General features: G+C 34.2%; 2 protein-coding genes across 9 annotated transcripts; one reads left to right on the top strand and one right to left on the bottom strand.

Annotated features, from left to right (window-relative positions):
- Nucleotides 1–1,569: 1,569 nt before the first annotated feature.
- On the top strand, nucleotides 1,570–9,307 carry LOC103502020 (SMR domain-containing protein At5g58720). 8 transcript variants are annotated; one of them, XR_007815609.1, is made up of 14 exons: nucleotides 1,570–2,513; nucleotides 3,843–3,868; nucleotides 4,542–4,664; nucleotides 4,789–4,874; nucleotides 5,743–5,975; nucleotides 6,138–6,211; nucleotides 6,291–6,347; nucleotides 6,580–6,647; nucleotides 6,734–6,840; nucleotides 7,414–7,484; nucleotides 7,628–7,746; nucleotides 8,243–8,354; nucleotides 8,690–8,834; nucleotides 8,942–9,173. XR_007815609.1 is itself a non-coding variant. In XM_051079503.1 (13 exons), the coding sequence occupies exons 1-13, from the start codon at nucleotides 1,994–1,996 to the stop codon at nucleotides 8,981–8,983; spliced, it is 1,638 nt and encodes a 545-aa protein (XP_050935460.1). In that variant the 5' UTR covers nucleotides 1,570–1,993; the 3' UTR covers nucleotides 8,984–9,307. The 8 variants fall into 8 exon arrangements, 4 of the variants coding, with proteins under 4 accessions (XP_050935460.1, XP_050935461.1, XP_016903144.1 ...); XM_051079503.1 differs by lacking the exon at nucleotides 8,690–8,834 and having other exon boundaries at nucleotides 8,942–9,307; XM_051079504.1 differs by having other exon boundaries at nucleotides 8,690–9,173.
- Nucleotides 9,308–10,384: 1,077 nt separating this feature from the next.
- Nucleotides 10,385–12,951, bottom strand: LOC103502021 (peptidyl-prolyl cis-trans isomerase CYP20-1). Its single transcript, XM_008465819.3, has 7 exons — nucleotides 12,790–12,951; nucleotides 12,459–12,537; nucleotides 11,647–11,694; nucleotides 11,508–11,531; nucleotides 10,978–11,160; nucleotides 10,808–10,883; nucleotides 10,385–10,718 (listed from the first exon to the last, which is right to left on the bottom strand). Exons 1-7 carry the CDS (start codon nucleotides 12,853–12,855, stop codon nucleotides 10,580–10,582), a joined length of 615 nt encoding a protein of 204 aa, XP_008464041.1. The 5' UTR covers nucleotides 12,856–12,951; the 3' UTR covers nucleotides 10,385–10,579.
- Nucleotides 12,952–16,609: the final 3,658 nt, after the last annotated feature.

Here is a 16,609-nt window from a genome sequence, read left to right on the forward strand (position 1 = left end):
TCTCTGTTTCTTGTTCCTTGTTCCCTGTTTCCTGTTTCTTCTTTTTTTAGAACAAGAAACAGTAATGCGTTTGATAACTGTTTCTATTTTTTGTTTCTTGAAAAAAAAAAAAGAAACAGAAACAAAAAAAAAGTGTTCGATAACTGTTTCTTGTTTATTGATTTTCTTCTAGATTTATTTTTTATTTTTCACATCTACTTCAATTAAACATTAAACAAAAATATAGGTCTATCCATCAAACATAACAAATAAAATTATCAAAAGTTTATTCATTTAATACGAAGAAGTATCAATGCACGAATAAAAATAATAACATAAACATAAAATTATATTTATCCTTCAAATGTTACCAAATTTGATAAGCAATAACATATCTTACTCAGGCAATTTCTCTTTTTAATCCATCAATTTCTACAATCTCATTGTTATTTCGTGACATCTAGAATTTAATATTAATTTTAAAGTAAGTTATTATGTCTTCAATATTCAGAATTGAAAGAAACAAAACAAAATTTAACCTTTAACTCTTAACCTATGATGCTTTAGAGAAAAACCCACAACGAAAATCCAGATTTGCACAAAGAGAAAGATGAAAACTATGGATTCGACGAAGAGGAACAATCAGGCAAAAACTATGGATCCGACGAAGAGGAAGAGTTCGGGTTGTCGAGAAAGACGGTGAGAGGTGAAGAGGAAGACAGTGTGCAAAGAAAAACGATGAGTAAAAGAGGAAGAGGATGATTATTTGGAGAAGACGATGGAGATAAAAGGAAAAGGAAACCAATAAAAATAATTGAAAAAAGAAATATGAACCAATAAAAATAATTGAGAAAAAGGAAAATAAAAGAAATAAAAATAATTGAGAAAAATGAAAAGGAAACCAATAAAAATAATTGAGAAAAAGAAAAAAGCCAATAAAAATAATTGAGAAAAATGAAAGGAAAAAAAATAATTGAAAAAAAGGAAAAGGAAACAAATATAAATAAATTGAGAAAAAGGAAACCAATAAAACAATTGAGAAACAGAACAGAAGAAACTACTTTTTTTTGTTCCCAATAATTCTTTATAAAATGAGAAACGTTTCTACTTTTTTTGAGAACGAGAAACAAGGAAAGTTATCAAACACTTCTGTTTCTTAAAAAATGGAAACAGAAACAAGAAACAGGAAACAAGAACGTTACCAAACGGGCCTTAAATTTTCAACAATGGGTTTAAAAGATGGTTTTGATTAACATAGTTGCTAAAACCAACCCAATCTGTCCAAGTAGATTGTTTAAAATGCTAAGGGTGGCTTGCTAAATAAGTGGATGAATATATTAATTTTTATTAAAAGAAAAAATAAAACCCAATTCGAGCCCTAAAACATCTTACAATCTCAAAAAAACACACAAAATCTTCCCAACAGGTCTCATTCAAAAAAGAGTACCATTCATCCAACTTAATCCAAACCCTTCATCCAAGAAATTTTCTTGGGTTTTATTTTTTCTTTTTAATAAAATTTAAAAATAAATGATCTAGTCAACAACTTGTCAGCATTTAAATCATCTAAAATTTAGGGACTGATATGACTCATTTGAAACGGAACGCACCTATTTCAAAAAATAAAAGAAGAGAAAAGCAAAAGGCATTTGAAAAGGTATTTTTCACATCTAATTCGAAGTTTATTTTCCGTAATGTAATTGGAGCGCCCAAATCCGGCGATGGGAGGCGTCGGTTGGGTTGGCCTATTATACATTTGAAATCTAATCCTCCGGATGTAGATGGAGATTCTCCATTGACGTCAAAATCCAGTTCTCACACTTTCCTACCACTTTTTTCTCCACACCCATTTCCCAATTCCTCTAAAAACCTCCATCTCTATCCTGCTTCCCCATCCTAATTAGGGTTTCCAATTTCTTCAATTTTCTCTCCCTCATTCTCTGCACTGCCACAAATTCCTTCCTCGTTCTTCAATTTTCTTTTTCTATTTATATAAATTTCAACATCGCTTTCCATGAAGAACCCTAAGAATAAGAAGAAGAAGAAGAAGGTCATCCCATCGTCGGCGTTGGGATCCACCCCTGCTACCAACAAAGATAATGTTATTAATTCCGTCGGTGTGGTGACGGAGGCGTTATCTGTGGCTTCTCTTAACGATCCGTCGTTGCCTGTTCCTAGAGAAGCTAGGGTTGGTCTGAATGAAGACGCTGATAGTTTTGACGATTTCGCGACGACTTCTTCCTCGTCTTCAAGTGCGATCACGGCTTCGAGTTCGAGTTCGTATTCCTCTGAGGATGTTTTAGATTATAAAGGTTATATGGGGAAGAAACAGAAACGGGTTGTTGCTTCTACGGGAACAATATCTACGGTTTTAGGGAAGGATTATGTTCGGTCCTCATTGAAGAGGGATTCGAGGAATAAATTCATGGAGTTTGACCATGGGAAGTTTTCTCAACAGGAGGCAGAGCAATTCCTTTGCTCCATGTTAGGGGATGAGTGTGAACTGAGCATGGCCGTCGTAAGAGATGTGCTATGTGAGTACCCTTATTATTCCTCATTCCTCTTTCTAAAGTTTATGAGAGAAGTGTTTAGATTTAATGGTGTCTGAATAGCAGACGGTGCTATTTTGCTAGTTTGACTTTTATTCATTCGTATTTATCTGTAGATCCAGTAGGTTATTTATAATGTCCATTTATGTTCGATTATAAATAATATGAATGCATATCATCTTAAGTAAACTCATAAAGATACATGTTTTAACCATCTCAAGAACACGGGTTAACCATTCATTATTCTGTAGGTTCCGCAAAAGAGTTGTAAAGATTTTTTTTTCCCTTAATTTTTAATAAAAAAAATTATAAAAAAGAAAGAGTTACAAAGGTAGGCAAGAAGGAGATAGCTTGAACTTAAATTGGCTGCTAGAAGGTTTACAATGCAAGGGTATGCACTACCTATTTTTTTCCTCTACCTAAACCGAGAGTATACAGACATCATTATAACTCCATTAAGTTTGTAATTCAACCATATCGCAAATTTCAGGTTTCAGTCCTCCAATAATCTGGGAGAGAAATTTCTAGGGAAAATATTCAGTTAGAACATCTGAGGCTTGCAATCGACAAGAAAGCCACTTTGTTTTATAGCTAATCTCTTTAGGCTTATGCCCGTACCCCCTTGGCTCCATTATTTCATTGTTAATGAAAGCTGTCTCCTATAGAACAAATTTGGTAATTTTGAATCGGAGCCCTTTGATGTCCCTATTTGGATTCTATATGAAAAGACATTTGTAGTTATTATCTTTATCTTGTTATTTTGGATTGGAGCTCTTTTCTTTTCTTACTTTGTTGGACTGAGTTTTTTTTTTTTTTTTTTTGCTCTTTATGTGGGCGTTGTTTATGTTTGCTCCTTGTGTTTTTTTTTCCATTTCTTCTCAATGAAATCATGAAAGTGCACTGATATTGTTTGCCTTGGTAATATATAGAAATTATATTGCTACAAGGCAAATAATTTAGAGATGGTGTTGCCACTGGTAAACTGTTAGGAACCAAGTATGGGTTGCCTTTGTCCTACTTGGTTAGAATGGGATGACCAATTTGGTACTAAAGTGGCTTGTCTCTCCCGCCGTGTGTGGTTCTCCACGGAGCTTAAGTACCTAACATAAACATTATCTTTTGGAACTATGTTTTCTAGCATCTACTTTTTTCTTTTTTTTCTTTCTTTCTTTTATTTTTGGGTGTTTTCATGATGTAACAGAATTGGATATCAGCTCTGTTTCTTTCCCCCTTAATTATTTGTTATTAATATTATATGAAACAATTGGATATTAGTTGTGCCAGTTCATTGACTATCCAGTTTTATCTCCGCAGGTCAATGTGGCTGTGATGTGGAAAAGGTACTGTGAGTACTTATACTTCTGTATTTGGATTTTCCCTCCTGATTAGTTTGTCAATTACGTTAGCTACCATCTCACTATATTTTCCGTTGTATCCTTTTTCTGTTTGAATAATTGTCATAGTATCATAGAAGCTTATTGTCCAACACATCCCAATAATATTAATGCCCTTGTAAGTAGTAATATACTTTCCTTCAATTTATTGTCATGTCTCATTTATAGTATCAATACTTTTGACAACTGCATGTCTTGTGGTTCTCATTTTTCTAGGATCTTAAGATATTTGTTAGTCAGTGCTAACCGTTCCTTTAATTTTTATTAAATATTTGACTGATCGACTTGATATTCTTTTACAACATTTGATAATGTTCAATCTTTATGCCTAATTATTTTCTTGTACAAATGTAGTTTATTGACCAATCAAAAGCTACCAGTTCATATTATGGAGATTTTTTGCTAACCTCACCTGCTACCCAATAAATGAACCATAAGTGGAATTGGGATTTCCTAACCCCTATCAACCAGTATTGGTGTCACTGGCTTGTACTTGTCTTTAAGTTTTCTGCCAACTGAAAATTGTTTAGGTCCTATACTAAGTGAATATTTGCGTTAGCAACGATTTTTTACTACCATGTTTTTTAATCCTAATTTTGGGTTGTATCAAATGTTTCAGGCTTTAAATGCATTGCTTGATTTAGCTGGTCCTTCCAGTAAACAGTTTGAAAGTGGTAGGGACTCGTGCAACGGTGCTAACTTTCAACAAGATTTGGGATCTTCAATTGATCATATTGAACATGTGAGGAAGAGTTTTCCCCTTTTAAGTAACCTTCTGCATTCAATCATGTCGGCAAATATGCTTACTATGTGCTATGTAATTTGCCCTCTTTCTGGAATATGGACTTGTTGGATGTCGTGGACAGTCGATAGATCGTGCATCAGATTCTACCTCCTACTCGTCTGAAAGTGAGTTTCCGGAGAGTATATGGTCCTTTGCGGCTGTATGTAGGTAAGTTGTTGTTAGTTTTTTTCTTTTAATTTTATTTATTATTGTTGTTGTTTCTGCATTTAACCTCAACGAGTTGAGCATATAGTGGCAAATAATTCCGGGTTCAATTTGACCCATCTGTCATGTTATAAACTTCTTTGGATTTTAATGGTTCCACTTGTTTCCATTACCATTTAGTTCTTCAATTATCTATCTCTTTCAAAACCTTTTCTCACCTTTAGAGCCTTCCCTGGTGATGGTTAAGATTATACTTAATCCAACTTATTTATTTCAAAAGTTGTTGCCTCTTCAAACGTTGACTTGACAACTATAAATCGCCACTTGCTTTGGAGCTTGAAATCAGACACAGAAAAAAAATATTTAATTTCTTGGAAGTTGCGAAGCTCATGATGCGCTGTTTTTGAACTCCCAATGTCTACGTCAGATCAAAATGTCTTTTAATTACCATGCCATGCACAATGTTTGAGTAGCCAACCCTGTGTTCGCTTTGATGTTCTTGTCCACAGCAAAACTACAGGAAAAAAAAAATTTAGACTTACCAAAGTAGTCTTCTGATTAAGCAAAAGACATGGTCTTTTATGCTTGCAAACATTCCCAGTTCATTTAGTAGAAGATGAGAGTTTTAGCATTTTAAAATGTTTCAGAGTTCATTTTCATTTTTTTATTGTTCATGTTAATTCTTTAATAAAATTTGCTACCATATTTTATTTGGAAGTCTATCTACACGTTTAAAGTTGTCAATGATGACGTTTTACTTTAGTGATGTAATTTGTTTGGCTTGTGTTGAGTCATTCCATGATGAAATTTTCTTTTTATATGTATGTGATGTAAAACTTTATCTGAACAACTCCCTCAAACCGAAAAATAGGAATGATGTGAAGGTTCTTGCTGGTTCTGAAGTCCAAAAACCACAACCCTCAAGAAGTGTTGAATCTGATCTCCCTCAAACATTGTTAGAAACTTTATTCAACATTTCGAGAAGTCCTGAATATGAACCAAACACCATGAATTGGAGAAGTATGGTGAAGAAAATGCAATCTCTGGGACCTGCCATTGATGTCAATCCCCCAAGTTGTGTTCAGAATACTAATGACGTTAAATGTAATTTTGCAACTTCTTTATGTGATTTTGTTTTGGTATTATTTCTCTATATAAACTCTCCAATCCTGTCTCTCTCATCAATTATGAGAACAAAGTTGAATTAAGCCAATTTGTTGGTTGAGACCTCATAACTATAACTTCGAAGTTCGCTCAATGTTACAGCCAAAGATGACTATCAGTTCTATAGGGAAAATGCAAACCAGCAATGGGATTCAGTGAAATCCTGTTTCCAGAAAGTAATATACTTTTTAGCACCTTACAGGTTTTCAATATCTGAATAAGTTTGAACTTATATGTGGGTTCATTTTTCTTCAGGCAACAGCAGCATATACAAAAGGAGAACGCAGTTATGCATCTTACCTTTCAGAGCAGGTTTGTTTGCTGAGCAGATCTATGTAAATTCCATGGGGGTTTTTTTTTTTTTTTTTTATCATATCCATGTGCATAGCTCGTATTTCTACTTTTCCTTTTGCACACTTTGTTTGTTTGATTGTTTATGCCATTTGTTTAATGAACTTCTCAATTAAACTAAGGATATATGAGAAATCTTCTAATCTTCATCTCGTGATAATAGAATACTCAGCTTGAACCATTGACTGTGCAGGGGAGAGCACAAACTAGACTGGCGCACAAGGCTGATGACAAAGCAAGTCATAATATATTTTTAGCCAGGTAGTTATTTTGCTCAACTTAAAAGCAGCAACATTTAGGCAATTTTTGTTTTTAATTGTAAACTAAACTGTTACTGTTTCTTGCAGAAATAGGGATATAGAGAATGTGATTACAATTGATTTGCATGGGCAACATGTTAAACAGGCAATGAGGCTTCTTAAAATGCACCTACTATTTGGATCTTATGTTTCCTGTGAGCATACCTGCCAATTGCTATATTTTTATGCACTCCTTCCTGATTATAATATTTATTTTCGCTGTTTTGCTCACTATATATATATTTTTGATGGAAAAAATCATTTTTATCCTTATACTTGGCTCACTTTGTCAATTTTGGCCTCATGTTTTTTAACTTCATCAAATTGAAACCTATACTTGAATAACTGGTTGTGGGTGAGAAATCAGTACCCCTTCATAAAATAAATTAGAAAATTCCCATAGAACCAACTTACAATTACTAAATATAACCAGGAAACCACTTGAAATCAAGCCATGAATGTCAAAACCCAACCATGAAAATTTCTGAACGATACAATTTCCAGCTACCAATAAAATAGCTTCATCCAAGTACCATAATGATTATCTAACAACTTTTTTTTAGATAAAAAAAATAAAAAGAACAATAACGTAATTTAGGGGTAATAATTTTTCAACTTATTCAAGTTTGAGTTCAATTTGATGAAGTTGAAGGTTAAAATTGACTTGTTGAGCTAAGTACAGGGATAAAAATGAGTTTTTCTGTCCTTTTTTTTAATTATTATTCTAGCCATTCAGTCTCTCAGAGTTATCACCGGATGTGGATCACATGGTGTAGGAAAATCAAAGTTGAAAACTTCAGTACGTGTCGACCATCCATCCCATGCTTATGTACCCATGTTTGAGTTTAATAAATATTTAGTTCTGGATGTTGCTTTTGACTCCACAGAAAAACCTTTCTAGGCTTATGGGAATCATAAAATATTAACAGTTTCATCATGCAGGTTATCAAACTCCTAGAAAATGAAGGTATCGAATGGAATGAAGAAAATCGAGGAACCATACTGATAAAGCTCAGTGGTTTCAGAGAGTTTAACTTTCTGGATTCTCATAGCGATACTGAGTAAGATTTCTTCTTATTCATCGAAATTACTTGATATATTTACGGAGCCGCTTAGTGCATAGCATATTGATCAAGGGCAAGGTATTGAAGTTCATTGTAAACTTATAGTTGGGTGTAGTTGCATTTTTAGGCAAACAACTTAAATTAGGCCCGCCTAAACCAAAACTAATTCACTCTTTAGCTGTACCTAGAGAATTATTTTCTTGCCCTGCAGTAGAAAAACCCTTGTAGTCCCCCTTCTTTTCTAGCTTAATCGACTGTCACTATGTACAACAATGATTTGTACAACAATGATTTATAAGATTATTTCTGTTGGGTGGAAATTTTGTACATGGGCAGTAACGGTAAATCTAAGCGAGCTTTGCTTGATTGAATTGATCATGTATTGCCTTTGTGTTGTACCGATAACTCTCCCTCCTAAAGTAGTTTTGATTCTTTTTGTAAATTGCCTTCATTTATATCATCATTTAATGAAAAACCTATTTGTGTTGCTGAGCTTTACTTGGAAGGAGCTACCGTCGTGCAATTTGTTTGAAGCTATAGAAGGACCGTTCTATTGCTTGAGATTTGGTTACGTAGATTGGACATTAGTCCCATGCTTTCAAGGGGTAAGGTCTTCAAACTAATTTTTTATAGTCCAGCAATCGGATTTAATCATTTGTTACACTACCTATTACTTGTGATGTTGATTGGATGGATTTGCTACTACTCTCGTTAAATTTATTTACTCGTCTGAAGTGGTTGAAATCATTTGTCATTTTCAAAATCACCAATTTGGAGGGTAAGTTTTGCACCATACAATTAACTAGTCGTTAAAATGAATAACCACGTCAAACTTGAGTATGACAAAACTTAGGAATGAGGTTTGAAATCTTGCACATTAATAATCATAAGTTTTCCTGCTTAATAATAATGAGCGTACATCGACTCTGCTCGTTTGCAGTTTTCGAAGTCATTAAACCCTTAAATCAAGTCAAATTAACTTACCTAATCACTGCCAATTAAAATCATCTTGGAGTTGACCAGCTCCATTGGAAAACTGCACTCATTTGACTCTCATCTTAGCCAACTGAAGATGTAAAATACCGGTATTTTTTCTCTTTAATATTTGAGAGCATTTATTTAGAAACCGTCGAGAGAAATTAAGGATAGCCCACGTGTTGTCAGTCTTTTTATTTGAGAGTTGATTCAATAGGAACCACGGGAGGATGTTATGAACATGATGCCTCAGATATAGCAGAATTTGGTTGGAATGGTGGACGGTACCCAACAATCTGATTGCCGATGATCTGGTAAAGAATGTGCTGTCAAATCGTGAAAACAATGGTGATGTTGATCTAGGAATGTGTGAAAGTCAACCAAAAGTATGGCGTTTGTTTTGCAAGAGATCTTAAACTGAGAAAACCACATCCGTCTTTCTTCCTTTATGCTGCTGGGGACAGTTTTCCTCTACTTTGTTCTGTTGCATTTTATTTCCCAACCAAAGAAAATGATATGAAATGATGGAATCATCTAGAATGCTAGAATAACTCCAAAAAGAAAATTGGTTTTTAGTTTAAAATCTCGGGCATTTTTTGCTTCAATTAATTTTCGTTTCTTGAAACTTGTACTCGTCTCCCATTTAAATTTTAAAAACAAATACAAAATTGGTTAAATTGAACTTGCAAACATTAAATAAAATCTTACCAAAAGGGGTACCACAACAATAATCAAAAGATAAGGTAACAAAGAACTACGAGAAAAATTCAAAAGCACGTTTTTTTTTTTTTTCATTCTAGGATTTAGAACGGTGCTGCCTTATCTTAGTTGTTCGTTTGATGAAAGTAACTGAGTTGGAGTGGCAGGTAAGAGTCGTCACTGAAACTAGCTTTTAAAAATCAAATAAATTCAACGAAATGAAAGCTTAGTGAAACCAAAAGAACGGTTTACTTCAGTCTAAAGGAATTTTGAAAACAAATTAATTCGGTTCTATATGAATTTTGAAACCGAATTTGAAAGCAAACCATTAGATTTAGCAAAGACGAAAACCTGCTAAATCGATCCCTCTCGACTTCATAATAAAAAATTTTAAAAAATTATTCAATCTAGTATGACCACCGAACCGTTCCCAATCCTGGCAGCGGCAAAATCGTGCACAGCTTGCACCATTTTCCATCACATGGCATATGAGACTTCAAACCTATTGATCCAGAATAGGCGTCTATGACCTTAGCATAGCCAAATTTATACTCCATTAAGGAACTTCTACCCTGTTTTATCTTTTTGTAACAACGTAGTCCACAGCTAGTTGACTGGGATATTATGCGTCAATGAGTGATTCCCTGCTTATATTGTTAAACGCTCATCAACTACCCCCAAATGCTCATTTCTCATTTTCTAAACACAATTCAGACTAAATAACAAGATAAACCCTCACAACATAAGTTTTCATATTTTTATCATTAAGCATCATTTAGCCCGCGTTTTTTAACCATTTAGTTTTCTTTTTCTTCTAAAAATTACGTTGGTTTACTTACCCCACCACTACACTCTAACATGATATCTACAGAGCAATTTCATTCGGTGTGAGGAGGACCTTGTGTTGTCAAATGATGTAAGATTGGGAGAATCAAACATTACTTAAAAGGGAAAAGGGAAGAAAACAAAAACCACCGCTATAAAAAAGAGGTCCGTTGTGCACCACCACCAATTTTACCATAAACAGAACATCAAAGAAAAGCGAGTGGATGATAATGGGGGCATACTATGTCTAATCCTTTGCTCTTAGATAGAAAGAAGAAAAGAAGAAGATTAAGGAAAAAAAAAAAAAAAAGATGACCTGTTGGCGATTAAATCATAGAGGGAGCTCGCCGCTGTCGGCAATCACAACTTTGCTCTTAGGTGTTCCGTTCTGCCTTCCCTCAGCTTCGATTTTATAAACCACGTCCATTCCTGACAGCACCTTTCCAAATACTACGTGTCTACCATCCAACCTGTGCGAATAATCAATATTCTTACTCGAACTATTTATTTTTAATGATCAAACAAACAAGAAAATAACATCTGCTACACGGGGATTTACCAGCTAGTTGTCACTGTTGTGATGAAAAATTGTGAACCATTGGTGTCTGGACCAGCGTTTGCCATAGATAGGAGGCCTGTGTATGTGTGTTTACATTGAATTTTCAACTATGGAGACCAGTTTAATACCATAACACTGAAGAGGTAAGGAAAGGTTGATCCTTTTTTTACCTGGTCCAGTATGCTTCAGCTTGAAATTCTCGTCAGCGAACTTCTCTCCATAGATTGATTCTCCACCTCTTCCATCGCCGAGGGTAAAGTCTCCTCCTTGAATCATGAAGCTGGGAATAATCCTGTGGAATGCACTACCCTTGTAGTGTAGAGGTTTTCCACTCTGCCCAACACCCTTCTCACCTGAAAATGAAAATCATGAATTATGAACCTAAATATCAAAACAAGGTCCGCGTAACCCATTCCATGTTGTAAAGAAGATGAACTAATTAAAATACTAACAGTTACCTCCTTTGTTTAGGTGTGTTTAGGTGAGTTTGGTTTAACTTTTCACCTATTTAAATTCGAAAATAAGAACCACTTCAAATAGTTTTTGAAATAAATGAACACGCACGAGATTATGAGGTATGAGGTAGAGCGATAGACGAGGGCATTGCAAGCTGTACCACGCATATTTTGCGCCGTATTTAACTATTTAAGTAAGGAAAAACCTCAAATGCGAAAGATGTAATACAGAGTTATCTCCTTACCGGTGCATAATGCTCGGAAATTTTCTGCATAACCACGGAAGGAAGAATCAATAATTAGTCAGTGATAGAATCAAATAGCATGCGGCGTATTATGTAATTCAGCATTATGGATAGTCCAATCTACAAAGAAATAACATACCAGCGGTTTTAGGAACAGCCTTCCCAAAGAGACCCATTTCAATACGACCTGAACAACAGTTATCATTCAAATTAACTTAGTTAAATTCTGAAATGCGAAATCTCCGTTTCTAATTGCATTAGTATAAATGGGCATTGAATTTTACTTCACATCATTATGTGATAATACGATAAATATCATTCACCATCCAAATAACACGCAATCTGAAGTAGTAAACAATCTCTAACATACCAAATACAACCAATCTCGCCAGATGACTAAGTACTGCATATTGTTCAAGCAAGAATGGGCATTGGACTGTCCTTTACTACATTGTGCGATAAACATGATTCAAGCGACATGCATTCTATAGAATAGTAGAACATCTGATGTTTGAAGCATAGCCAATCTCAACAAACGGTTGAACAGTATACAATATACAATTCATGAGAAAATGTCTAAACATTATATCACAATAAACTACTGCTCGTTGGTTCATTGAGCATGTACATCGGTTATTGCGTTGCAGCATTGTGCCACACAGAGCATGCATAATTTTTTATACTGATAAACAAAATGATTGAAGGTAAACTATATTAATTAAAAAAGGCTTAATCGTTCAAAAATGACATCATAATAACGAGAATAAAGAATGTCATACAAAATGAGTTAGTTAATTTAGGTTTCGTCAATGAAGATGCCTAATAATCGATAAACCATGAGAAAAGAAATCAAGCATGCTATACATACGTTAATTGCTGCAGCACTCTATTCTTATTCCGATTCACACTATTTCAGTTAAAACTTTGGTCACAAAACAAAATTAATCATACCAGCAGCTTTTCCGTCAATTTCCACATCGAAATAAACTTTGTGAGTCACTTCTTTCAGATTCTCCTTCGACTTCTTTGCCTGGAATCAGAAATTTCATAGATTAATTTTCTGCTTTCACTTTATAACCTCATTCGAATTCTCGCATAAAGATCGTAAGCTGGTCATTATCAAAGCAGTAAATGGAATCGGAGTTGATTACAGATCTAGACCGCGGGACGGATCAGAGAGAATGAGGAACGCATTTTTACAGCATAGAAAAACTATGGTCGGGCGAATTAGGGATGCAATTACAAAGAGAAATTTGATAGAGATGGAAGATGATTAGATTACCTGGATGAGAGTTAGGGCTCCTAGTACAAGAAAGGTACATAAAATGAATGACGCCGTCTTAGCCATTTCGCCGGGAAATTCTCACTTCAAGAAAAAGAAAAATACCTTCACAATAACCTTCGCTTTGGGGGAATTGATCTGCCCTTTTATACCCAAATTCTCTGTTCGTAATAAACGTGTAGTTAGTAGCTTTGTCCAACCGTCCTCTGCCACGTGTCTTATTCTAGCCTCCAATTGGTCGAACAACTCCACTTTGTCACAATTGGGAATGGAGAATCGGAGATGCTTTCTTTCTCTAATAAAATTTGTTTGACGAACTAACTTTTACTAACCATTTAGTTCTTTTTGTTTTTTTTTTGTTTTAAATAAAATTTATAAATATACGTTCTACTTCGAACATTTTTTCTCTTCTAATATCTATTTTAATTATACATACATATATATATATATATATATATAGCGCGTGTGTATACATGTATGTACACATATATACAAATTGAATAGGTGAGTTTTTGAGTTTTTTGTTTTTGAAAATTAAGTCTAAAAAAATGCGTTTGAAAATTTTCAAATAAGGTCATCTTATGTTATTCTAAACACAAATACAAACAATAGTTCAGATCTCCACTGCATGAAAATCTAGTATTTTCACAAGACAAATTTAAGAGTGTTGAAGATTTTGTCTAAAAGATATTATGAGATTATTCTTTTAAAAGATAAGATAATTAAAAGACAAAAAAAATCTCCTTGATTTTAGGAATCTTGCTAATTATCTTTAAAGAAACAAGATTCATGCATATAAATTTTATATATATAAATAGGGCTCTCAAAGATAGGGTACGGGTGCGGGAAAATATTAAAAAGATTATTCATAGCTGAAGGTTAATGAAGAACTAATTGCAGAAGCTGTAGGAACGAAAAGGCAGTATAATCTTATGTCTATAAGATCAGCATGTTGATCTAAGTTGATATTGATGATGAGTAGGTATACGACATAGTAGTGATTCGAGTGGTCACAAAAAACTTCAGAAGAGGATGAAGATATTGTCGAAGAGATTCACTCATGCATTCAGAGGGAGTCTGAAGTCAGACATCATTGAGAAGGATTACTCATGCATTCAGGAGGAGCCTGAAGTCTAAAGCTATTAAGTATGTTAAATAGTCATATAGTAGAACAAAGTTTCCTATATATTTTGACTGAAAGTGAATCTTAATAAAATTACTCATCAGGGTTGTGCGCAGCTCCACAGACGTAGGCATCATTGGCCGAACTAGATTACCAAAGTTCTTTGTGTCATTCTTATCTGTTGTTCCTCTAGCTATCACAATAGTTATTTACTTGTGGGTTAACTGAAGGTTATTCGATTATCTCATATTGTTTTTTCAATTGGTATCAGAACAGGTTGACGCTGGTTCATTAAGTCTTCAATGGCGTCAATAAGGGAATGTAGGTCAACAATGGAGATAATCAAGGAAGGTCCTTCCACAACTCGTCTGTCAGTTTTAGATGGCACAGATTATGGCTCCAACAGCAGATATCAGAGCAACTTTAGAAGAAAGCATTTTGATAAACCTAATGTCAAAATAGACAGATCTTTAAAGTGCAGAGAATGTAAATGGTATGGTCATTATCAAGTTGAATGCCCTAATTTTATGAGATGACAGAAGAAAAGTTCTAGTGCTATATTATTTGATGATGATATAGACGAAAGTGATGAAGAAGGTAAATGTACTAAAGCCTTTATTAGTATTTTATCTAAAGATGACGTTGAAGATTCTGAAGAAGAAAGTGAAGACAACCTGTCCTTTGAACAATTGAAGATTAAATTGCAAGAAGATTATAAAGTCAAAGCAATACAAAAAGAAAGAATTCAAGACCTTATGGAAGAAAATGAACGATTAATGTCTGTCATATCATCTCTAAAGCTGAAATTGAAAGAGGTTCAGAATGATTATGATCAAACAATTAAATCTGTAAAGATGTTAAACTCAGGAATTAAAACTTAGACTCAATTCTAAAATCAAGTAAATATGGTCTTGGTTTTGATGCTTCACTAAGTAGTGTTAAAAATGGTCTTGGTCTTGGTTTTGATGCTTCACTATGATCTCCCAAATGGATTTGTTATTACTGTGGTAAAAAAAGCATATCATAACTTTTTGCTATAAATTACGAAGAGACACGTGGTATCAACAGAAGACAATTTATGGAAATCATGTTCTTATGAGGACGACAGGCAGATAACTGTTATCACTGGATCTCTAATAACACAAATGTGTGCCATTTAACTAAAGAAGATCAAACTTGGTTGTGGCATAAAAAATTGGGGTACATTAATTAGCTTAAAAAGCATAGATAAAACTATAAGAAACGAAGCTGTTAAGGGTATTCCTAATATAGACATCAATAGTAAATTCTTTTATAGTGACTGTTTAATTGGAAAGCAAACTAAAAATTCTCACAAAAGCCTAAAGGAATGTTCCACAAATAGAGTACTTGAACTCCTATATCTGGATCTTATGGTGTAACGCCTTAAAATTTAAGGTAATTTATTTTAATTATCTTAAGTTTAAATTTTTGAATTTTGCGTGTTAGTTTAATGGTTGAATTTTATGGGAACTCATTAAATATTTTGGGAAGATATCTCATTGGTTGTATTTGAGAAAATTGGATCAATTATATTTGATTGTATAGTTAATTAAATTGTTGAAGGTAAAATAATTATATTATGTGGATAATGTAATTAGATAAGGATTTTTATTTTTGGGAAGATAAAGGTGATTGGATTGGAGAGAGAGGGAAATTTGAGTTTAAAGAGGAGATTTAATGGGTTTTAAATGAAGTGAGAGAAGATTTGTTTGATTTAATTGGGAAAATAAGGAAATAATAATAATAATAATAATAATAATAATAATTTATTATTATTATTAATAGAGCCTCGGGAACATCAATCATCTCCTTCATTGAGAAAAGAAAAGGAAACCCTAGCCATCTTTTTCCACCTTTACTGCTGCCTCTCATCCGTCCGACAGCCACCATGTTCGTTGCCTCCTCTGTCGTCGGCTGTCTCGGTCTCGGTTCGTCGTTTCGTCAGCCGCCAACCGACCGCTTAGTCGCATTCCGCAGTCGATCAAGTTGCACCTGCGCCTACGCCAGCCACCCGCGTGAAGTCCAAGCCACCGAGCCATCCGCGTGCCTTAGTCTGAATCGAGCCGAGCCATCTATCCTTTTGGAGCCACCAAGCCTATTTTGCCCTTCTCACCTAAAATTTTGGTAAGTTTTGATTGGATTTTTGGCATGCCCATCAAGGATTTATTTCAGACCCCAATTAATTAACTGTTGGATTAAATTGACTAGAGTTAACTTGAAACCGAGCTTGAAAATTGTCCAATAAAGTCGAAATCAATTTTAGCCTCGATTTTTAGGTAAGGTAAATCAACTGGATTTTTGGATCCTTAATCGGCTGCGAGTTAAATTATCTAAATTGAGTTAATTACCCTTGTGGCTTAGGATTCCTTCCTTTGAGAAGCTTGACCACGACTATTAGGAAAATCTCGATTTAAGCTAATCTCCAGGTAAGAGATTCTATTACTAGACTTTCGACTGAAATCAAGAGATCGCATGTGTGTACGGTTATGCATGGACAGTAGTTAAATTACATAACACAATGTTATTTATGATGACTGACATTGTAATGATGATTGATGCTGATGACTGATGTTATGTTGTAACTAGTAGTATGTTGAGGAAGACGACTGCGTTATGTTTATGATCAAGATATTTGGATAAGTATGCTATGATCGTTATATTATGCCATGTTTATGA

The sequence above is a fragment of the Cucumis melo genome, chromosome 11, assembly GCF_025177605.1.
Source record: "Cucumis melo cultivar AY chromosome 11, USDA_Cmelo_AY_1.0, whole genome shotgun sequence".
NCBI classification, from domain to species: Eukaryota; Viridiplantae; Streptophyta; class Magnoliopsida; order Cucurbitales; family Cucurbitaceae; genus Cucumis; species Cucumis melo.

Excerpts from the sequence above, each read along its gene's own strand:
- LOC103502021 (XM_008465819.3), bottom strand. The coding sequence starts at position 12,855 with ATGGCTAAGACGGCGTCATTCATTTTATGTACCTTTCTTGTACTAGGA. Across the intron at positions 11,161-11,507 it reads TTTCCGAGCATTATGCACCG|GTGAGAAGGGTGTTGGGCAG; the intron begins GTAAGGAGATAA and ends TTTCATTTTCAG. Across the intron at positions 10,884-10,977 it reads GCTGAAGCATACTGGACCAG|GCCTCCTATCTATGGCAAAC; the intron begins GTAAAAAAAGGA and ends ACACATACACAG.
- LOC103502020 (XM_051079503.1), top strand. The coding sequence starts at position 1,994 with ATGAAGAACCCTAAGAATAAGAAGAAGAAGAAGAAGGTCATCCCATCG. Across the intron at positions 4,875-5,742 it reads TCCTTTGCGGCTGTATGTAG|GAATGATGTGAAGGTTCTTG; the intron begins GTAAGTTGTTGT and ends ACCGAAAAATAG. Across the intron at positions 5,976-6,137 it reads GAATACTAATGACGTTAAAT|CCAAAGATGACTATCAGTTC; the intron begins GTAATTTTGCAA and ends TCAATGTTACAG.